Here is a 24,001-nt window from a genome sequence, read left to right as displayed (position 1 = left end):
ATGATTATTCGCAATAGTGACTGTACAGTTTCTGAACACTATTAGTTATTACTTCACCATCTATTCTTCAAGAAACCCTCAGCCACATGCCACACTAAACGTATAACCACATTTAAAGCCGTCGGTACCGGTTGGTGTGAAAAAATGTCTAAATTTGGGCCATAGCTCACTGTCAGTATAGCGTCTGTTTCAATAATAGAAGCAATAGTACAGCTTACATACATGGAGGAGGTGGGCATAAAGGGCAGGCAGTCAGAAACACTTGAAGAGTGCCTGTCACAGCTCTCATAGATCTGTTAACTCCCGCTGCACAAGCAGATTACAGCATCCGGGGTAGGGTAAACATAGAAACAGCAGCACAAGGGACACATCCTACTAACAGTAAGTATTGCTCCTTATGCTGATATTTTTTTTAGCTAAACCTAGGCTAAAAATGATGAGATAATAAAAAGGTCAACGCACAGATCTTTTGTGTAAAATTGTTTGCTCAGATACTCCCATAAAACAAGGCCACATATCAGAACCTAGAACTCAGGTTCTAAAAATGTACTGAAATAGACTGAGATATTGTATTTGTATATGCTTCCTTGCATGGGTGTAACACATGCACAGCCTGTAACACAATCAGGAATATTCTAGGTAGATTCACGCTTTCTATTTGTCCTGTGACCATTGTCACTGAGACACAAAGTGATGGGAAATCCAAATTCATACCATTGTCACTGGAACACAAAGTAGTACAGATTCCAATGGACACACCTGTTCCAGTGACAATTATCTAACAGGAAAATACCTATCACTTTGTAGAACTGTTCTTATTGCATCATCCAGACAGGAAGAGATAAAAAAGCTCCCCAACAGGACAGATACTTTTGAGAGAATTTTGAAATTGGTTTCAGGGTATTTGGAGCAAGGAAGGACTTCAGTGAAAAATGTAGAATTCTGCAGCATTGCTCCAGGGAGAAGGTCTTGCTCAGGTCTCCCACTATTAAAATCAGCTTGTTTGGTTAAGCTTTGAAAATGAAGCTTGCACAACTGCTCCAGATTCTCGCTGCTCCAGTCTTCATAAAATCCTCTCAATGTGTCCTGTAATTGTCGGGGGAAAAAAATTTGGTATTTAACCACTTAAGCCCCGGAAGATTTTACCCCCTTCCTGACCAGGGCCTATTTTGCGATTCGGCACTGCGTGATTTCAACGGACAATTGCGCGGTCATGCGACGCTGTACCTAAACGAATTTGGTGTCCTTTTTTTCCCACAAACAGAGCTTTCTTTTGGTGGTATTTGATCTCCTGTGCGATTTTTTGATCATACGCTATAAACAAAAAAAAGAGCGTCAATTTTGCAAAAATAACAATATTTTTCACATTTTTTTATATGAAATTCCCCCCCCCCATAAAAAGTAAAAAGCAAAATTTAACATTTTAGGCCAATTTTTTTTTTTAACCATATGTTTGGTAAAAAGGAAAAAAAAAAAAAAAAATCGCAAAGAGCACATTTTGATTGGTTTGCGCAAAAGTTATTGCGTTTACTAACAAAGGGAAAGATTTTTGTCATTTTTGTTGTTTTTTTTGTTAGGCGACGATCTGCGATTTTTTTTGCGGGACTGCGACATTGGGGCGGACAGATCGGACCCTTGACTGACATTTTTGGGGTTACCAGTGATATTACTACAGTAATCAGTGCTATATATATGCACTGTTACTGTAAAAATGACACTGGCAGTGAAGGAGTTAACTGTATTGGAGAGGGGGGGGGTTAAGTGTGTCCTGGGGGTGTGCTTCTAACTGTGATTGGCTGTGGCTTGATGTGTAAGAACAATGATCAACGGTCCTATATAGTAGAACCGTTTGATCATCATTCTTACACAGGGTGAACTGACAGGCGGCTTTGTTTACACTAGCCGCCTGCCTTTCTCCCGCTGTCACAGACGATCGCGAGTGCCCGGCGCATGCGCGGGGGGTCCTTGACTGCGCGGGAGCGCGCCTCCGGCAGCCCGCTCGCTCCCAAAACCCTCACAGGCTAGCGACGTAGCCCTACGTTACTCTGCCTGTGAGGGGCTGACTGCCGACGTAAATAGTCGTGCGGCAGTCGGCAAGTGGTTAATAGACAAAGAATATTTTAGGTTGTGAGTGTCTACACAGTTTTTTAGTGTATTCATAGAGGGAAATGGTCGAATGTGGTGGGATGGCATGTTGTAACCTACCGTACTAAACAAAAGCACTGCAAGCAGGATTTTATTCTGAACACACCACAGCAATGCTGTGATGTAAACCAACACCACAGGAAACAATGCGTAACCCAAACGCATTTGGTGTGAACGGGCCCAAAGTTGTAGGGCCTTCCAAAGATTAAGGCAATGGGGAGTTTTTGGATACATCAGATTCCCTATCCAGGGCTAACGTTCTGAGTGGAGAAGTCAAATGGCTTAAGACCTCTGTTTGGACAGAAAGCCACAAATGATGTAATGGGATTGGAGTACAACCAAGAATAGGTGGGCAAGAGGTCATGTTGTGTGAAAGCCTGGGCACAGACCTTGATGTTGGGACCTAAATCAGGGTTAGCCTTTAAAAGAAAAGGACAGCATGATAAAACCCCCAAGGGAAAGCAGGGTGGTATTGCACAACGGATATCAATTGCTTGTAGAGACCCTGTCTGCACCAATCTAGTGGAAGGCCTAATAGTATCCAGATATGTCAAGAAACGCCAGAACCCAGAAGTCTTCGGTATTAACGAGCCTTGTGGACAGAGAAGTAGGTATATTAATTTGGGTAGAATAGACATTTTGATATTTTCCTTGGTTTGACCACTGCAATAACACATTTATGTGGTAGGATGCTGATATTTTTATTTTTTATTTTTAAAGAAATGGAAGGAAGTTCAAATCACAAATTTCCTCTAAATATGTCAGGATCAGGGTACCTATGGTACTGGTTGTTAATAGGCAATTTGAATATGAAATTATTTAATATTTCCTAATAATTTGTTGGATTGGAATAAAAATTGCCAAGGTTTTCAGACTGCAGTAAACTGACTTTCAGGGGAGTGTTTTTTTTTTTTACATTGCAAAATCCTGTAGGAGAAATTGCATTGTGTGCAATGCCTGGATGTCATGGATGAACCCAAAATATTCACACAAGATTGTTGGTCAGGGACAATTTAAACTCTCAAAACAGCCCTGCAATAATCGGTGGTAAGGGGCATTTTAAAACCCCTAACTCCACTGTTGGTGTTAACTAGCACTTTAAATCCCCCCCAAAACAATGCTAGGATATTGGTGGTCAGTAGCTCTTTAAAACTTCCGCCACAGTCTATTGCAGCTGTTGTGAGAAGAAGGGGAAGGCTCAACAATGTAAACAGTCCTACATCGTGTACATTGGTGATCAGAGGCAGATTCATGCCATGGAACCACTCTAGTCGGCTGTCTTTAACCAATGCTCTTTTTTGTTAAGTGACCGTGGAAGCAGCAGCTTTGTGTGTGTGCACGTGTAGAACACCCACGTAGACAGAAAGACATCCGGGTATGGGTCTATTCGTTCTGAGAAGGGTGCCATGCAGCCATTGGGTTACAATACTCAGATTTAAGGAGGTTAAAAAGGTGTTTTTTTAGTAAATTTTAACTTATTCTGCAATTTATTAACTATGATTGGACAAAATTACCTACCTTGTAAAACTCAAACTCTTCAAGTTTAATTGAGCTTAAACCATAGGTGGAATTCACCAGATCATCATGATGCTTCTTCTTCTCTTCCTCACTAATCTACAATAAAAATAAAAAAAAAGTATACTGTAATACATAGGAAATTGATCTACCTAAAATAGAGAAAATATATTTTGCTTACACCACACAAATTAACTAAAACAATTCACACTGGATTAATGTAAAATCCCCTGATTAAATATACACCAATAAATTAGGTTTATAGTGAAATAATTGTCCAATTTGGTATGCAAATAAAGAAATAAAAGAATTTCATTCCAAGACTCGTGTGAACCTTTAAAACGCATACAAACTTATAGCATTCTCGCTGCTGCCCAGGAACCTGGATAGAAAGCTTACAAGAAGGCCTTTGCTCAAACTGGCATTAAATCGCAGTCTCTCTCAGTACTTCTAGTGAAAATTGCTGCTTACACCAGTCCTATCACGCTAGATACAAAATAGCATAAACGTAGCCCTAATTTCACTGAAAAGCCAACCTTGCAGCTACCAGAAGCCAGGTTGAGGGTTAGGGCCCTATTAACACAGTTCGGGTGCAACTGCAACACATTCCTAAGGTACAATTGTGAGCAGGGCACATGAAGATCCTACCAAGCACAGACAGTGTAAGCAACCAAATAACACTTCCGAGTTCTAGGAGTTCAGACACTACAAATAAAACCAAATGGAGTGAAATGCTTTAGACCTGTAGGAACCAGTTGTACCAATAAATTGGAATTAGGGCTTTTAAATCGGAGTGGCTCCCTTTTCCTTTTATTGGTTTGAGCATAGAATTCTTCAGAGTTTTTATGGACCAGTTTGACTTGAACCTACTAACACCTGTCCCTTTCTAACCATCCAACTTAGGATAGGATTCCTTTGAACTTAAAGTGGTTGTAAAACTCAGACATTAAATATTAAAGAGGAAGTAAACCCTTCTCTGCAACTTTTACCTATAGGTAAGTCTATGATAAGGCTTACCTATAGGCAATGTTCCCTTTAAACTGCGCGCCTGCGCGGCAGCGCAGTCTAAATGACGGTCCCGCGCAGTACAATGTCAGACGGCGCAGCCACGCAGTGCGCCGCGAGAGCCCGCCCATTGTGTTACAATAGCGAATGAAAATTCGCTATTGTCACACGGATCCTCCTCCTGGCCAATCAGGGAGCGGGTCCTCCCGCTTCCTGATTGGCCGAAAGGCATACCACCCCCATGCCATTGGCCGAGGTCAGAGGAGGAGGCGGGAGGACTGAGAAGATGTAGGGACGCGGGAGCCGGGACTAAAGAGAAGCTGCTGTGACTCGTCGACTCGTGAGGTAAGTGCACGGGTCGTATGTGGAAGATTTTATCATTGTTATCTCTTCTGTATATCCAATGCAAAATTATTTACAGGTTCTGGTAAACCTCACTTCCTTACTCGGGGTTCTTGGGTATCTGTAAGATCTGACACTGGTTAAAATATTTATACAGTGCATTCTTTACTAAGAGTTCATTAAACATTTCTGTGCATTGCTATGTTCAGTATATTATACACACTTGCTGTGTGGTGTTGCAAACGGTTTCTACACTGGTGGGTGAGCCAGTGCTCCCATCACCTTTTTTAACATTTGGGAATTAGCGAAGGCTTTTTTTTTTTTTTTCTATGGTAAATACACCAGTGGTTTTCCAAAAATAGTTTGTTGCCAGCATGTGCTGCTGTGGCTGGAGCTTACACAAGGCTGCAAATTGTCTCCCCACCCCCTGGGAGGGCACTAGGCCGATTGTCAAGCTCCAGGGTTGTCACACGCACCTCCATACCCAGAAGTACTGCACTTATCTGATGTTCCAATACTCTTCTCCCATCTATCGATCTGTACACTTTTAAAGTCCATACACCAGTCCCCATAGTTTGAGTAGCAGCAAAATTCTGCCAATAGCTAGCAGTCATTGGTCAAAACTGTCATAGGATGGCACTAGACCAATCACCAGGGATGTCACCTGCACCTTCATACCCAGAATTACTAGGTTTTTTCTTCACTCCTGTCAGCTAAATGGAGCAGTGGGGATTCGGGGGGGGGGGACGCTGGCATCTCTGCATTGATTGGGGGCAATGCTGTGGGCACTCTGCAATGTATTGGGGCATTGCTGTGGTACTCTGCAATGTATTGGGGGCATTGCTGTGGTACTCTGCAATTTATTGGGGGCACGCTGGTCACTCTGCATTGACATCCCCCCATTGCTCAGTCTAAAGTTTGGCGCTCAGAAATTTTTTTATTTGCTCAGCACAGTAAAAAATTAGAGGGAACATTGCCTATAGGTATTGTAAATATCTCCTAAACATGTACCGTTTAGGACAGGGGTAATGAATTAAAATTCAAGGAGGTCCGGTCGCAAAAATTTTCTTTGGGCCGAGGTCCAAATCTGAAGTCTGTGCTATGACTCCGAAAGATGGGCAAAACAAAACGTGCACATCAGCGTTGCTCTTAACATAAAATATGCCCATTTGAGTGCCCCTTAAAATAAAATGTGTCCATCAGCGTGACCCTTAGCATAAAATTTGCCCATCAGCGTGACCCTTAACATAAAATAAGGGGCACGCTGATGGGCAAATTTTATGTTAGGGGCACTCTGATGGACACATTTTATGTTAAGGGGCACTCAAATGGGCAAATTTTATGTTAGGGTGCACTCTGATGGACACATTTTATGTTAAGGGGCACTCAAATGGGCACATTTTATGTTAGGGGGCACGCTGATGGGCACATTTTATGTTAGGGGGCACTCTGTTGGGCACATTTTATGTTAGGGGCACTCTGTTGGGCACATTTTATGTTAGGGGGCATTCTGTTGGGCACATTTTGTTAGGGGGCACGCTGATGGGCAAAACAAAACGTGTCCATCAGCGTTGCTCTTAACATAAAATATGCCCATTAGAGTGCCCCCTAACATAAAATGTGCCCATCAGAGTGGCCCCTAACATAAAATGAGTAAAATGTGCCCATCAGAGTGCCCCCTAACATAAAATGTGCCCATCAGCGTGACCCTTAGCATAAAATTTGCCCATCAGCGTGACCCTTAGCATAAAATTTGCCCATCAGCGTGACCCTTAGCATAAAATAAGGGGAACGCTGATGGGCACATTTTCTGTTAGGGGGCACTCTGATGGCCATATTTTATGTTAGGGGGTACACTGAGGCACATTTTATGTTAGGGGGCACTCTGATGGGCACATTTTATGTTAGGGGGCACGCTGATGGGCACATTTTATGTTAGGGGGCACGCTGATGGGCACATTTTATGTTAGGGGGCACTCTGTTGGGCACATTTTATGTTAGGGGCACTCTGTTGGGCACATTTTATGTTAGGGGGCATTCTGTTGGGCACATTTTGTTAGGGGGCACGCTGATGGGCAAAACAAAACGTGTCCATCAGCGTTGCTCTTAACATAAAATATGCCCATTAGAGTGCCCCCTAACATAAAATGTGCCCATCAGAGTGGCCCCTAACATAAAATGTGTAAAATGTGCCCATCAGAGTGCCCCCTAACATAAAATGTGCCCATCAGCGTGACCCTTAGCATAAAATTTGCCCATCAGCGTGACCCTTAGCATAAAATTTGCCCATCAGCGTGACCCTTAACATAAAATAAGGGCAACGCCGATGGGCACATTTTATGTTAGGGGGCACTCTGATGGCCATATTTTATGTTAGGGGGCACACTGAGGCACATTTTATGTTAGGGGGCACTCTGATGGGCATATTTTATGTTAGGGGGCACTCTGATGGGAACATTTTATGCTAAGGGGCGTGCTGATGGGCAAAACAAAACGTGTCCATCGGCGTTGCTCTTAACATAAAATATGCCCATTAGAGTGCCCCTTACCATAAAATATACCCATCAGTGTGACCCTTAACGTAAAATAAGGCGCACGCTGATGGGCACATTCTATGTTAGGGGGCACTCTAATGGACATATTTTATTTTATGGGGCACTCTAATGGGCACAAATGTGCCCATCTGTGTTCCCCTTAACAAAATATGCCCATAAGTCTGTATTTTATAAAATTAAGCAACCGCCTAAATAAATGTGCCCCACATACCTTTGGGAGCGGAAAATGCCAGAGCCAGGAGCCGCGAACATCAGGGGGCGGGGCGCGCATGTGATATCACGCCCCAGCTCGGGGCTAGGCTGAGTGTGAGAGTCAGGACTCGGAGCCGCAGTTAGGAGCAGGGGGCGGGGCGGGGCGTGCACGTGACGTCACGCCCCAACTCGCGGCCGATGACACCTCTGACAGAACACTGGCTGGGAGGAAGCCGAAGAAGAAGCAGGGGGCGGGGCGCACACACGGGATGTCACTGGTTGCTGGGACACCCGCGGTCCCAGCAAACCAATGACTATTTACATTGGCTGCCTGACGGGTCCGGGCGGAAGCATCGTGCGGGCCGCTCCTGGACCGCGGGCCGCCATTTAATGACGGCTGGTTTAGGAGATATTTACATTGCGTGCAGCCGATGACGTCATCGGCGCATGCGCTCTGAAGGAACGGCCACCCGTTCCGTTCCTTCAGAGCCCTATGCCGTGAACGGCGGGTCCGGCCAATCAGATGGCCGGATGCAGTGATCCCGGAAGACGGGCGACTGAACATGACGCCCGTCATACAGGTAAGCAGGCGGCACGACGGGGGCTCGTTCTAAGGTAAGTATTTCATATTGAGCTAGTATGCGATGCATACTAGCTCATTATGCGTTTCTCTTTCAGGTTGGGAAAAAAAATAAAAAATAATTTTATGAGTTTACAACCTCTTTAACAAAGCATATCCATCTATAGTGTGTACTTGTCTCAATTACGAGCACTAAGCGTCACTTTTGTCTGCTGCTTCGTTCCAGTTTGACAACCTTAGCTCTGTTCCTGTGAGATTTGGAAATGGGGGTGTGTCCCTTCTCTCCAATCAGCTCTTAGAGCTCTCCTTACTGACCTCTACAGAGTTAAACTTCAGCTCTCTGTCCATTTTTTTTTTAACTCTCAGATAAACTTTATTACCGGAGGCCAGTCCCTTCACTGAGTATGTGTAAGGGTTTACAACCACTTTAAAATTATAGAGCTAAAGAGATAAAACTCCCAAGTTCAATGATCAGTCATGCATTTTGGAAGATAATCCAACTGTATAAAGATTTACAGGTAAGCAATGGATAGAAGCAGGAGGATAATGGATAAAGAGAATAATACCTAGCACTTTAAAAAGCACCAGGCTTCAGCACTACATGATACTTTTTAAAGGTCTGCTAGAAGCTTGTTTAAAGTGTTACTAAATCCACAACAGTAAAAATCAGTATGTAAATGCAGTAACGCATGCTGGTTATACTCACTGTGGAACCTAAGGGGTTAATCCTTGCATTGTGTAAAATGGCGTTTTGATTCTGTCTTCCTTGTTCCTTTCCTTCTTCCACAGTCCCCAATCCATCTCCTGATAAAATAGAGGCTAAGAGACAAGCTTCGCATGCTCCGTTTGGTGTGTATTGCTTTTTTTTTTTTTTTCCTTGGGAGTGTGCATGTGATGAGCACAGGGCCAATCATCAGCACTGTCCAGACAGAAGGTCAGGGGTCCTGCAGCCTGATAGGACAGTCCGAGCAGAATGAAAACTTCTCCTACAAGCTTTAACCAGTCACTAATAGAAGTCACAAGACTGCTTTATCTACTGATGAGAAAAGGTATTTAGCAGTTTGTATTTACTAAAATGAATGCATTTCCATGTTCTGTGTACTGTGGGAGACCAAATATAATGAATGCAGGGTCCTGGGTTTAGTAACACTTTAAAGTGATGGCACCCCCAATATTACCTGTGTTTCACATCCCAAAACTGGAACGGAAAAGGTGTTTTAAAGCTTGAAAATCCAACACAGAAGAAATCAGGCGCCTGGAGCACATAAAACCTTGGTGGATGTAAAGCCAATAAGTCCACAGCAGCTCCTGTAAAATCTCCTAGGTTGGAGAATGAGATCTGTCAGCAGAAAGGAACCATGAGCGCTTTAGGTGGGCTAGATGGGGATGGATGACAGTCTGTGTTATAGCTCTGGTTTCCGCTTGCCTTTGGTTTCTGTCCTCGGTATGACAATGGCTTGGAGGAAGTCGTGTTTGGTTTTGAACCTTGGTTAACCTCGCCATGCCCTTCTCCATTTAGCCTCTTCGTTATTTGAAGTCTGAACTTGGCACATGCACACTTGCTGCACAGGATTCGCAGCTGGGAGCTCCGTCACAGTTCGCATCTATAGACATAAGCTGAGTGACAGTGTGGAGCTCCCCTCTCCGGTCCAGCACTTGGTGTCCTTTTGAGTCCGCTCTCCTCACACACACTCAACCAGGAACATAGACCTATGTTCCAGTTCATAGTGCGAGAGGAGAGCGGACTCAGGACATCAAGTGCATGACAGGAGAGGGGAGCTCCATGCGGTCACTCGGTTTATGTCTATAGATGCGAACTGTGACGGATCTCCCAGCTGTGAATCCTGTGCAGCAAGTGCGCATGCGCCAGGTTCAGACTTCAAATAACGAAGAGGCTGAATGCATCCCGTAAAAAATGGAGATGGGCATGGCGAGGTTAACCACTGTTATCCAAGGTTCAAAACCAAACAACTTCCTCCAAGCCATTGTCATACTGAGGACAGCAACCAAAGGCAGGCAGAATCCAGAGCTGTAACAGAAAGCAAAGACTGTCATCCTTCCCCATCAAGCCAACCTAAAGTCCTCATGGTTCTCTTCCGCTGACATGTTTTAAAGCTTGAAGCTCTTCAAAAGCTGCACAAATTACTCAAATAACTCATAACAGTCCCATGTAAATTAAATAATTGTATCCCTTTCGGAGTGCGTGCATTTGTTTTGTTTCTCTTTTTTAACTGCACTTTCAAATGTAAAACACTACATTTCATAAGGTTGGGTTTGATGCAGTCCTCCGAACTTCATCTGCGGTTTCACTTATTTATGATTGTCAAAGAAATTCCTTCAAATTGAATGCAGCTACGTTTATAGCAACAAGCCACATATCCTATTATATAGCTGGATTAAAAAAAAAAAAAAAAAAATGTATAATGCTGTTTATTATCACTAGTATATACTAGACACTCGGGGCGATTGCCAACTCCATGGCGAATGAGAGTTATAGCAGTATAAATGGAAAAGGTGTTAAACTGGGAGCTAAATTATTCATGCACCAAAGAGTACGAGGATAAATTGGTGTCAAATAATTTTGTACAAAAAACGGAATTTTTGTAAAATCTTACCTGTAAAATTCCTTTCTCTGAGTCCTCCGACAGTCGCCGCCTCTTCATATTCGTCACATATGGGGGTATTAGACTTTGCTCCGAAGGAGTAGCTAGGCAACAGAATATGTTAACAATAAAGCTTTAACATATCCCACCCTCAAGGGGTGGTCCCCTCAGTCAATACCCTCCTACTTCCTGCAACCATATCTCAGTTTTAGTGGAATAGCAGTAGAGTATACATTCAAACCCCAAAAGAGGGGCGGGGGCGGCGACTGTCGGAGGACTCAGAGAAAGGAATTTTACAGGTAAGATTTTACAAAAATTCCGTTTTCTCTTACGTCCTCCGACAGTCGCCGCCTCTTCATATTCGTCACATATGGGGACGTCCCAAAGCAGTGCAAACATGAGGGGTGGGAAACGCATCCGCGCCGAAAGGCAACGCAGTCTCCACATCAAAGAAAGGAACCTTACCAAAGGAAGGAAACCAGCTGGGCAACAGCAAAAATAAGTGCTCAACAGGAGCAACAACCCAGGAAAAGACAAAAAACCCAGGGGATACAAAAAACAATCCCAACAGCCAGGAGTCCCCAACAAGGGACCCTAGGGAACAGCCGCACTAAGAACCTTGCGGCCAAAGGAAGCATCCGCCGATGCCTGAACATCTACTTTGTAGAATTTTGTGAAAGTGTGCACGGTCGACCAAGTCGCCGCCTTACACACCTGGGCTACAGAAGCCCCATGACGGCAGGCCCAAGACGTACTCAGAGATCTAGTAGAGTGCGCCTTCACAGGCACAGGGGGAACCTTCCCCTGCAAGGCATAGGCCTGTTCAATGGTCTGCCTGATCCATTTGGCGATGGTAGAGGCCGAAGCCGCCATGCCCTTCCGAGGACCCTCTGGAAGAACAAACAAGGAGTCCGTCTTACGAAAAGACTCAGTCGAATTAAGGTAAACCCTTATCGCCCGAACAACATCCAGAGAGTGCAATCTCACCTCCTTTGGATGTTTAGGCTTCGTGCACAACGAAGGCAAAACAATATCCTCGTTAAGATGGAATTCCGAAACTCGTTTCGGCAGAAAAGAAGGATTAGGTCGCAAGACCACCTTATCCAAATGAACAACCAGGTACGGAGACTTGCAGGACAAAGCCGCCAGTTCCGACACTCTGCGAGCCGAAGTGATCGCCACCAAAAAGGCGACCTTTTTGGACAACATAGACAACGAGATCTCCCTGATCTGTTCAAAAGGAGCACGTTGTAACACAGATAGAACGAGATTCAAGTCCCAAGGGGGCAAAGGATCCCTCCTAGGAGGAACCAGATGCCGCACACCCTGAATAAAGGTGCCAACCAAGGAGTTGGAAGCCACGGGACGTTGAAACAGAACGGCCAGCGCAGACACCTGACCCTTTATCGTAGCCAGCGCCAAACGCTGATCGACACCCGTCTGAAGGAAAGACAGCACACGGGAAACCGAGTACGTGCGGGGTGAAAACCCCCTGGACTCACACCAGGCAAAATAGGCCTTCCAAGTACGGTAATAAACCTTCCCCGAGGAAGACTTCCTCGCGTTGATCAAAGTATGAACGACCTCTGGAGAGAGACCCTTCTCCTTCAGGACCTCGGTCTCAACAGCCAGGCCGTCAAAGCCAGCGACTGTAAAGCAGGATGGTAAATCGGTCCTTGAGACAGTAGATCGTCTCGAAGAGGCAGACGCCAAGGGGCGTCGACCGCCAGATTCACGAGGTCTGCGTACCAGGACCGGCGAGGCCAGTCCGGTGCCACAAGAATCACCGTGCTGCGTTCCGAGTGTAACCTGCGAAGGAACCTGGACAGCAACTGAATCGGTGGAAACGCGTACATCAGCCTGTACTGATGCCACGGGGCCACTAACGCGTCCGACGCGTCTGCCCGAGGGTCGCGCGTCCTTGCCACGAACCTCTTCACCTTGTAGTTGAGGCGAGACGCGAACAGGTCCACATCTGGAAGACCCCACTTCGCGCACAACATCTGGAAGACAGCCGGGTGGAGAGACCATTCCCCCTGATCCAGGGTCTGGCGACTCAGATAGTCCGCCTGCCAGTTCTCCACTCCCGGAATGTGAACCGCCGTTATCGCCGGGACATGAGTCTCGGCCCAAGATAGAATGTCGGCCACTTCTCGAGCCGCTCGGGCACTCCTGGTGCCCCCTTGGTGGTTGGTGTAGGCCACCGCCGTGGCATTGTCCGTCTGCACCCGAACCGGGCAGCCCTGCAGCCGGTCCGTCCAGCGATGAAGACAGAGCCTTATCGCACGCAATTCCAGAATGTTGATCGGGAGGGAAGACTCCCCCTCCGACCAGGTCCCCTGGGCGGACAGAACGCCCAGAACACCACCCCAGCCCGACAGGCTGGCACCCGTGGTGATTACCGTCCACGAGATCGGACGAAACGACTTGCCCCCGGACACCAACGGGGACTGGAGCCACCACAGAAGGTTTTCCCTGGTGCGATGACTCAACGAGATCTGAAGATCCAGGGATTGAGGTCGCCCGTCCCACCTGGACAGGATCTCCGCTTGGAGACCCCGCGTGTGAAACTGCGCGAAAGGAATCGCCTCGAAGGCCGAGACCATCAATCCCAGACATCTCATACACGTCCGCAGAGACGAGTGCGGAACGTCCCTGAGGGACCCGACTTCCTCCTGAAGAGTCCTGAGCTTGTCTTCCGGCAGGAAGACCTTCGCCTGCACCGAGTCCAGTATCATTCCCAGATAGGGGAGACGAACCGACGGACTCAGTGTCGACTTTGGAACATTTATCGTCCAACCAAACTCCTGCAGAGTTTGCATTGTGACAGACAGGTCCTCCTCCAGACCCTGACTGGTCGCAGACCGAACCAGAATGTCGTCCAGATACCCCAGGACAGAAATGCCCTGGGCCCTCAATAATGCCAGAACCGGTGCAAGCACCTTGGTGAAGACCCGCGGAGCCGAGGCGAGACCAAAGGGCAACGCCACGAACTGGTAGTGATCCTCCGCAATGGCAAATCGAAGGTATCTCTGATGACCCTCGAATATGGGGATGTGAAGGTACGCATCCTTCAAATCGATGGAGGCCATGAATTCCCCCGGAACGAGGGCAGCCACCACCGAGCGCAGGGATTCCATGCGGAACTTGCGAACCCGCATAGAGCGGTTCAGAGCCTTCAAGTCCAGAATCGGACGAACCTTGCCCTCCTTCCTGGGCACGGTGAACAGATTGGAATAAAACCCCCGAAATCTGTCCCGATGAGGCACCGGAACCACCACTCCCTGAGCCCTTAGGTCCCGCACCGCCAGGTGCAGATCCCGCAGGCGCTCTGGAGACAGTTGAAGATTTGAGGGAAAAAATCTGCTCTCCGGCCGAGAGAGAAACTCGATCTTGTAACCAGATCGAACGATTTCCAGAACCCATCTGTCCCGCACACGGGCCAACCAGGGCTGAAGAAAACCGAGCAAGCGTCCCCCCACCCCAAAACTGGGTGAGGGCGCCCCTTCAGGCCGAACTGTTATGGGCTGCAGGTCCGGATTGGCCGGACTTCTGTTTCCCAGACCAGGGCTTCTTCTGAGAGCCTTGGCCTTTGAACGGTTTGCCCTTGTAGTGCGGCCGAAAGGCACGAAAGGACCCCTGAGGGGGCCGAAAATTAGCATGCTTCTTCCCAGAAGCCCCCTTAGCCTTGGGGAAATGGGGCAAGAGAGTGCTCTTAACCCCGGTGATCCCCTTAATCAACACATCCAGGGACTCCCCAAAAAGGCGAGACCCATCATAAGGCAGATTGGCTAAGGTCTTACGGGAAGATTGGTCCACCGACCAACATTTCAACCAAACCAGGCGGCGAGACAACACCGCCACGCTGTGCACACGTGCAGCCAACGGAATCAGGTCCAGGTCCGCATCACACAGATACATGACACCCTGGTGGATCTGATCCACCATATCCAGGGTCGCCGCCGAGGCCGAATCGGCCACTAGGACGCGCCTAAGCATCTGCGTCCAACTTGCGATCGCCTGGGCCACCATGAGAGAAGCAAACAGAGCCTTAAGCATAGAACCCGTAACAGAATAAGTATGACGGGCAAGAGACTCCAGTCTCCTATCCGTGGCATCACGGAAAACAGGGGAACCCTCTGCAGGAATCGCAGTGGCTTTGTTCAAAACCGCAATTGCATGATCCACTGGTGGAGGCACACACCACCGTTCATCAGTGGCAGGCGAGAAAGGATAACGCAGCTTGAATTTACTTGGTACCGCAAAAGGCTTGCGCAGATCGCGCCATTGATCCTTAACAGCGCGCTGAAAATCAGCATTGCAGGGAAAAACCTGCGGCGTCCTGCGTTTCCTCTGCGTCCCATAAGCCGCCAAGGCAGCGGGGGGACACACTTCGTCCTGCAAATGTAGCGTCTGCTTAATGGAAGCAATCAACTCATCCATGATTGCAAGCTCTTCAGGCGAGCCAGGGGGAGAATTATCAACCCCCTCAACTTCAGCCTCTACCTCAGACCCCACTAGATCAAGAGAGGAGCGGGACCCCGATAAGGAGGTCCCTGCCAGAACAGCCCCATCACCTTCACCCTCAGAATCAGAGGACAGAGCAACTCTGGGCCGTTTAGTAGATTGAGCAGCCACCAGCATTTGCACCTGGGCAGCAAGGCCAGCCACAATAGTGGCTAAATCCCCCCCTGGGGGGGAAACAGTGGTCCCCTGGCTTTCCACCAATACTGTAGGAAACTTGCCCTCCTGAGAATCCATTGCCCCTGTAATGCCAGACAACCAAGGGTTAACTGCCCCCTTTTAGCAAGCGCGGCAAGCGCAGCCCACCGCACCACACTCAGGCACAATGAGACCCCCACAGGGAATATACAAACTGAATACAGGCAATGGATAGCAAGAACAGAAGGATAAAACCTGAGGAGACCCCGCTGCTGCTGCTGCCTCGATCGGTGTTCCTGGAAAGAGGAAGTGATGCTGCCAGGGCGCTCTATGTAAGCCTATGGAGGCTACAAGAAATTGGCCGCCGTGCATGTAAACCATGCGGCCGGAGCGGGCGCCGGTAAAATGGCGTCGTTTGGCGCCGAAAACGCCGCTCCACAGTGCATAAAAAACACACACATTACATCCCAATATAAGGATACATGTTAGATCGCCGCAGCGATCGCTGTATATGCCCAAACATGCCAAGAAAAAACATGCCCCACAACACACAGCTTCTCACACTGCCCAGCCTGACACACACAGTGTCATACAGCTCCCCCCCCCCCTTGCAGCCCACAGCATGCAGCCGAGAGATAGGGAGACAAAGCAGTGTGATTAAAGGCAGGTTACACAGTCCCAGACTGAGACCCCCCCAGACAGACAGGTCTCCACATAAATACACTTACCTCACATGGCGTGGGGAACCCGCACAGGCGAACAAACCGCTGCACATGAGGCAGGGAGAGTCGCAATTCAAGACGCACACAATGGAGGTTAAGAAACCGCACAGCGTCCGGTGAGGTAGCCACCTCACCAATCATCCCTGCACCGAACAGGGATGGGTCGTTCACTGTGCCAGGAGCGTTACCTGGCTGAACGCTCGATGGCAGACTGGGAAGCCACTGACCCACGACCTGCGACCAGGGGGATCAGCCCGAGACCCAGTCCGCATGATCCTCTTCGTCCGAAGAACTAACTAATGCTGACAAAAATAACAGCTAAGTAAAGATAGAGAGAAAACTCAAACAAAATATTAAAAAGAAGAAAGAGTCTGGGACAGAAAGTCCCAGCACAGAGAGAGCCAGCCACTCCTGACAAGCTAGACATTAAAACTGAGATATGGTTGCAGGAAGTAGGAGGGTATTGACTGAGGGGACCACCCCTTGAGGGTGGGATATGTTAAAGCTTTATTGTTAACATATTCTGTTGCCTAGCTACTCCTTCGGAGCAAAGTCTAATACCCCATATGTGACGAATATGAAGAGGCGGCGACTGTCGGAGGACGTAAGAGAAATTTGGGTATGCTAGTTCATAAACAAAGTGGTATTAAACCTAAAAGCAAACAAATATATTGCAGTTTACCAGTTTTTAGATGTGATGGCTGCATAGTATTGTTTTTAGGCTTTCTATAATTTTTTTCCGGTGATCTTGCGAGTTAGCCAATTGCTTTGTTACAGAACGAGCTGTCCTGTAGATCTAAGAGGGTTGAGAAACCATTTACCAATGACAGGGGTGCGTATAATGGCCAGCTTTTATTTATGCAAGATCTTCTCCCAAAAGGAAAAAAAAATGTTGCTGCAACTGCTTAAAAGTGTGAATTGGAGTTTGGCTTCACTTTGTTCCTTCAATTCTTCCATCATCCAGAATATAGGCACCCTATTAAGGCTGCATTCAAACCTGAGCCGAGCGATTTGCAGGACTCATTGTGTGTGCTTTGAGTGTTTTTGCAAGTGTATACAGGCATTTTTAAAAGAGTATTACAAGCATTTTACACGTGTATTCAAGTTTCAGGCTTTTTGGAGACCAGTTAATATAGGCTAAAACAAAGCCTTATTCAATACTCAAATTAAATGTTTTCTGGGCATTTCCCTTGAAGTCTATGGGGACAAAAATGCTCAATTCTGCCTGAAAAATAGCTTGTGTTCTTTTTAGAGCAACAGGCCTTTTGCTACAAGCAACAGAACGCTCAGATATGAACAAGGTCCTTGGAAATGAATAAGATTTTGCTTGTTGAGTGTTTCAGCTTCGAGCTACAAAACAATCAGATGTGAACGGGGCCTAGTATCCCTTTTCACACATGCGGGCCAGTTGTTTCTTCAGTTCAGTTGTGTTTCTTTAAAGAAATAAATGGATGAAGTTTATACCAGTTTTTTACATCCACCAACTAGAATCCTTAACAACTTGAGTCCTTGAGCCATTTTGTCAAGCAAAAAACGTATTGTTTGTCAGTTCACATTCGCTTTTCGTCCAATCTGTTTCTTTAACCCCTTTCCACCCACTTTAGCCGAAAAACAGCTACAGCGCAGGCTTCCAGTGCCAGGAGGGCACCATTAGAAGTTCTCCTATTGATCGCGCTGCACTCGGCTGATCACAAAACAGGGTATAGGGCCAATCACAGCAGACCCTTTATCAAGTGAAAAGCGGTCAGCCAATAGAAGTGCCCACCAGTGCTGCAAATCAGTGCTAACCAATGCTGCCCATCAGTGCTGCCAATCTGTGCCCATCAGTGTTGCCCATCAGTAAATAATCAATTGCTAGAGAATTTGCAGTATGCGTGCATCATTGCTTGACTAACCAACATATGAAAGTTCTTCATATCCTCTCATATCATTTTGGGGGGGAAAAAAAACTGACGTGAAGCAAAGTAATTCAGACTGCTGGTAATGGAACATATTGGGACAATATGACACATGTTCAATGTTTATTTTAGCAAGGAAATAAATATAGTGTGTCACATAAAAATTATCCAGAAGAATCTGTATGTTATGAAAAAAGGAACGCTCACTATGTGGAAAAATATTTTACTATAAAACTTACTATGTCACATTGCCCCAATATGTTCCATTATCAGCAGTCTGAATCACTTTGCTTCATGTCAGTTTTTTTTTTTTTCAAAATGATATGAGAAGATATGAAGAACTTTCAGATGTTGTAGTTAGTCAAGCAACGACGCACCTGCATTGGAAATTAAGTAAAGTGCATTTTTTCCCATTCGACTGATTTTTATACATATTAAAAAAAAAAAAAACCTGTTTATATACAAACACAGTTAAAAAATACTCTGTTAGATAGTAAATATACATGGTAACAATGTTGATTTTAGCAAGGAAATAAATATAGTGTGTCACATAAAAATTATCCAAAATAATCTGTATGTTAGAAAAATGGAAAGCTCGCTATGTGGAAAAAATAGTTTACTAATTTAATTTACAATGTATATTTACTATCTACCAGAATATTTTCTAACTGTGTGTTTAACAGATTTATTTAAAAACAAATGTATAAAAATCAGTCAAATAAGAAAAAATGCACTTTACTCATATGTGCTGTCAAATCTTAGCTAAAGCAACCAATGGGGGGAGAAATGGGGGAACACAAATACAAGTCCAAATGAGAAAAGAAGCGCAGGATCGCATTTCAAATATTCATTAAATTTGTTTCATACTTTAAACTGCAAACAGCGCAGGCTGACAAATTCTGTCTGTTTGTGACCAAGTGACAGGAGTTAGGGGGATAACTATAGCACAACACACTTCTCACTTCCCAAGGTAAATGCAATGATTATAAAAAAAATAAACCCCCTAAAAACAAAATAGGGTTTTTAGGTGAAAAGGAAAAAGTTTAGCTATTAGTTATCGTGTGAATTTCAATAATGTGGCAGAGTAGAGCAATATCACCCCCTACTGACAACTAACAAAAAAACAATTCTTAGTTTCCTTGTGTCTTCATTTTAAAATGTAAGCAATGCAATAATCTAGTATTTTATCTCTGGGTGGTGAAGGGCATGGAAGTCCTGCAACATAAACACCAGACTCTCAGATGAACTAAACCATCTGAAGATTACTCTGTTCCGTGCTTGAGAAGGGGGGAGTTGAGAGGATGTCCTTCTCTGGGCAGAATGATGGATTAATTGGTAGTGGCTTAGGGGTTAGACATGGCCAGGACACTTGTCTACATGGAGTTTGCGTCTTCTCCCTGTTCTCTGGGTACTCTAAACACATGCTGGTAGGTCAATTTGTTCCTGTCTAAACAAGAGCCAGTGTGGGATGCTTCACTGCAGTGTAAAACTATTGTCACTGCAGAAGCACACAGGAAACAAATATATTATATATATGTTTGTGTGTGTGTCCCATTCACACTGCAATGCAGTCTACGCAGCCTAGTGCTGCATTTTATCGCAGCGCATCATACCGAATCGCACTGTAATGTAAAATGCTCCCCTACATTGAAGTGTACATAAAAAAAAAAAAAAAGAAGGGGAGCTGTGTGATGCGCTGAAATCGGGCACCACACTGCCCCCTACTGCAGCCAGAGCAGTGAACCGCTGTGGCTGCTCTGCATTTCAGTATGAATTCAGCCTAAAAGACTGAAATGTAAGCTATCTTTCCCAATGCCTCTACCTAATTTTTTCAACAAGGATTTACCAGCTTACACCCATATTAGAGAAATACAGCAGTAGGAGAGAAATCACAATGATTCAGAGACACAGGTGAATCTCTTAGGCCCAGTTTACATCTAGCGATGGCAGAGCGTCGCGGTTTCAGCACATTTTTGAAGCAGTACCATTAATTTGAATGGGCTACTTTCGGCTCCATTCAAATGAATTTGCTTCTTTTGCGCGTTTAAAGTGCCATTAACATTATTGGCACCCAAACATGCATTGCACAATTTACCCAGATTTTTCTGTGTTCCAGATTTGCGGACAAAATTCTATAATGCACAGATGTGAACGTGGTCTTATAGATGGTGCTTTCTGTTTCTGCCAAATTCTTTCACCTTTGTGCCACTCATATCTCCATTGCAACTCCAGACATGGCTCCTGATATATTATGGTATTAATTTCAGCTACAGTATTCATTTCAGCTAAACAAGAACGAAAGAAGGCATCTTCTCGTCTGCAACAGAACAAAGATTATTTACCTGTCCTATATCCTGGCACAGAAGAGCATCTGACTATCCTTCTTATAGCAGTGCCAACCCAATGAAGTGGCACAATGTGGCTCATAAAGATCCAAGGATTATTCTGGATTTCCTTTGTGATGTCCATTAAACAGAAACCCATAAATACTATATCCCATTGAGTGTAGACTGTTCAGTACATTTCAAAGCCATGCCCATTTTTTATTGGAAACATTATTTTGGAATTCTTTAGTGTTTTCTATTTCAGCTGCTTGTTTTCTTAGTTGATCAACGTTCATCACAAAATGCAAAAGGTGTGAACATTGGTTATAACTTTTACCTAGCTCTCCAGAAATTAACTGCTCTAAACCCAAACTTTTGTGGTAAAAAGGACCTAGTTTAGTTAGGTAGGATGGCAATTTATGTTCTGTAGACCTTTTTACACATTCATATTCTTGGCTTTAACGTCCATCAAAGGGGCATTTTATTCTATTATTTAGCTATCACTTACCCTTTTTAGTCAGCAGTAGAGTATTGCACCGTGTGATTTAATTATTGCAGGAAGTTTGAAAGGTAAGTGAAACCCTTTATTGGCTAACTTAAAGTAGAAGTCTAGGATAAGAAAATATGGTTGAATCACAAGAGGTATGTGCAATCTTACTTTAATCATGGCATGTTTTGTGTATTTCTTCCACAGTAGATCTGTGCAGTAATCCAGTGTGAAACTTTGCCTCCAGGCAGGAGTTCTGTAATAAAGATCAGTCACTGTTGATCTCTTTGCTTTTGTGAGGTGATTGGTCTTGTATCTATCACACTTCTGCAGTTTTCAGCAGGCTGCCTGTAGTGGGTGGAGCATCTGCATTCCTTCCAAGCTATATACAGCACAGTGATGAGGTCACTGCTACTTTTTCAAGTTCAAAACTGGGTTTGCAAAGACATTTGTTGCAAACAAAATGGACATATACTCTTTGTGGCTACTCAGACATTCATATTTTGTGCTTTAACTGTATAAAGCCTAAAGACAGGATCTAAGGCATCCTAAAAGCTGCATTTTTAAAGACTTTGTTCCCGCTCTAGTTCCCAATGCATGTACCTTATGTAATCCATATCTACGGATGCCCTCTCCAGCTGGTAGAACAGTACGGCCACTTTCAAACATCATGAAACCGTGATGGAGGATGTATTAGCAGAAATTGCTTGCTGACCATGTTACCTCGCTGACCAGTGAGACTCTTCTTTTTTTCAGAACCCAAGCCTCAAAGGGGTGTTCATTGGTCAATGCAGTCATATGGCCAGCACTCGCCACTGCTCACATCATACTGTTACACAGCCTCTGGTGCTGTGTAGTGACATTTTTCAGTGCGAGACCATTATATAGGCTGGAAAGCACAGCAGAAGGTGACCCTAAAGAGCAACTACCAAAACTTCAGGTAAAGAAGAATGGAAAAATCCAGCCAACAGTTATCGCATGGAAGCCTTGCATGCTTTTAAAACCAAGGTAACCCACAAGCTGCTCCCATAAAGCTCCTCTCTATTTTATGACTTATGCCCCCATACACACACCGATTATTGGCTGGGAATTTTCGGCCAACGTCCGATCGGCCGTTTTTCGGCTTGTTAGTATGATGCTTCCGACAACCGACTCCGACTTTTCGGCCGATTTTCCGTCAGTCAGTACAGATTTCGGCAGACAAAAATCTGATGAGCAAGACTGGGTATGCTCAGAGAAGAAAAAACACACGGAAAGTAAACCAGTACATGACATCACTTCAGAAGTAGATTTTTGTTGGCCGAGAAAATTCGTGTGCAGTCTAGGCACATTCCAACCAACAAAACACCACTCTGGACAAAAGTCGGACGATCGGTCGGCCGATAATCGTTGCGTGTGTACGAAGCATAAGAGTTTTACCCTATGCTGCCCTCTAAAACAAAACAGAAGATCAGGGTCCACATCCAGGCTCTCAGCCACATACTCTAAGGCTGGGTTCACACATGTGCGGTGCAAATTGAAGCTCCATTTTTACAGCTAATTTAAAAGGAGTTGTTTAGCATTTCAGGTCAGATTTTGATTAGTATAAGGCCAGCATAGCATCAGTATCCGGTCAGAATTACATCAGGATTTTATCCAGTTTACAATTTAATGTCATGTGCGATTCAGAAGTGTTCTCATAGAAGTCAATGGGCCTGAATTCGCACCTGAGCCGGACTGTAGTGCTCAGAAAACTGACCGGATTCTTTTTCAAATCGCAGTGAATCCATGCTCCAGCTGAACCTGACAAATGTGAACAGGCACAATAGAAAGCAATGTTCTTTCACAGGTCATGAAAAATGTTCTTTCACAGGTCAGTTTGAAAATGTACCCAATTTGCATGTGTGTGCTGCAAATTTTTCTCTACAGCCATTTGCTTCTAATTCAGTAGAAATCAGTATCTAGGAGATTATGATTTCTCTTTTACTTACCCAAACAAAACAAGCACTCAAGGACAGGTTTCTTCCAAATAAACACTCTCCAAATGTTTAATTCAACATCATACGCCTGTCAATATTTCTGGAGTAGATAACTGCATTTACTAAAAGTCTGGACTTTAGACTTCAGAACAAGAACATTTTATTAGAGGCTGTAAAGTTATCTTTAATATAAAAAACAGAATTAACTTAGTTTTTCTGGTGTCCACTTAACACCAGGCTTTATTAGAGGTAAATTATCCCCATTAGAGGTAAATTATTATAGCCAGAGGTTTCATTAGGAGCTAAATTATCTCCACATTATCTTCTTAAACATAGATTTCCTATGTAGGATTAAAGAACTACTAAACCCAGTGATTTAAAGGTTTCCCAAAACAGTTACATTAAAGACATGCCTTATACACAGTTGTCATTGTGCTTATGCTGGCTCTCAACAAACCTTTCAAACCTTAAAATGGCTGCTGCCATAGCTGGTCTCATGTGTATCACTATGGCAGATCCACTGGAAAGTGCAAAATCTGGTGCAGCTCTGCATAGAAAGCATAGTTTTTTTAGTTTTTTGTAAAAACTTATTTGAACAAGCAGAAGTTAGAAGCGGATTTCTAACATGTACAGTTGCACCAGATTTAACACTTTGCAGGTTTAGTAAGCTTCTCCCATAGTGTCATGGGTAAATCTCCAAAGATACGGAGATTAAATGTGTGCTTGTCTAGGGATCCAGAATAAAACACAACCAAAATGTCTAACAGATGAGCACCTAAAATGTATTTGAGTAAAAGATTAGAAATACTCCCTAATATATATATAAGTTTGAAGCATTTAATATAGCTATTAAAATGCAATTCTTTACTTAGGTAGGAGCAGTTCGCAGATTTCTTTTAAAAAGGTGAAGAAAAGTACACGACATACTAGGAATAATCCACAGCACCAAGAATAGTACAGTATCGATTTGAATTTCATAGAGTAAGATCTAAACCTAAGCTTTAGCTTAAGCT

The 24,001-nt window shown here is 44.8% G+C and overlaps 1 protein-coding gene across 1 annotated transcript in view; it reads right to left on the bottom strand.

Annotated features, from left to right (window-relative positions):
• The window catches only part of PRIM2 (DNA primase subunit 2), a 304,354-nt gene that overhangs the window by 251,641 nt on the left and 28,712 nt on the right, over positions 1 to 24,001 (bottom strand). The window contains exon 5 of the mRNA XM_082251382.1: positions 3,664 to 3,759. Within this exon, the coding sequence (XP_082107508.1) occupies positions 3,664 to 3,759 (96 nt within the window). The remainder of the gene's footprint in view (positions 1 to 3,663; positions 3,760 to 24,001) is intronic.

Source organism: Pelophylax lessonae (assembly GCF_965119305.1).
Source record: "Pelophylax lessonae genome assembly, chromosome: 3".
Taxonomy (NCBI): domain Eukaryota; kingdom Metazoa; phylum Chordata; class Amphibia; order Anura; family Ranidae; genus Pelophylax; species Pelophylax lessonae.
Note: the sequence above shows the minus strand (reverse complement) of the source record. Positions and strands in the feature narration are given on the sequence as shown.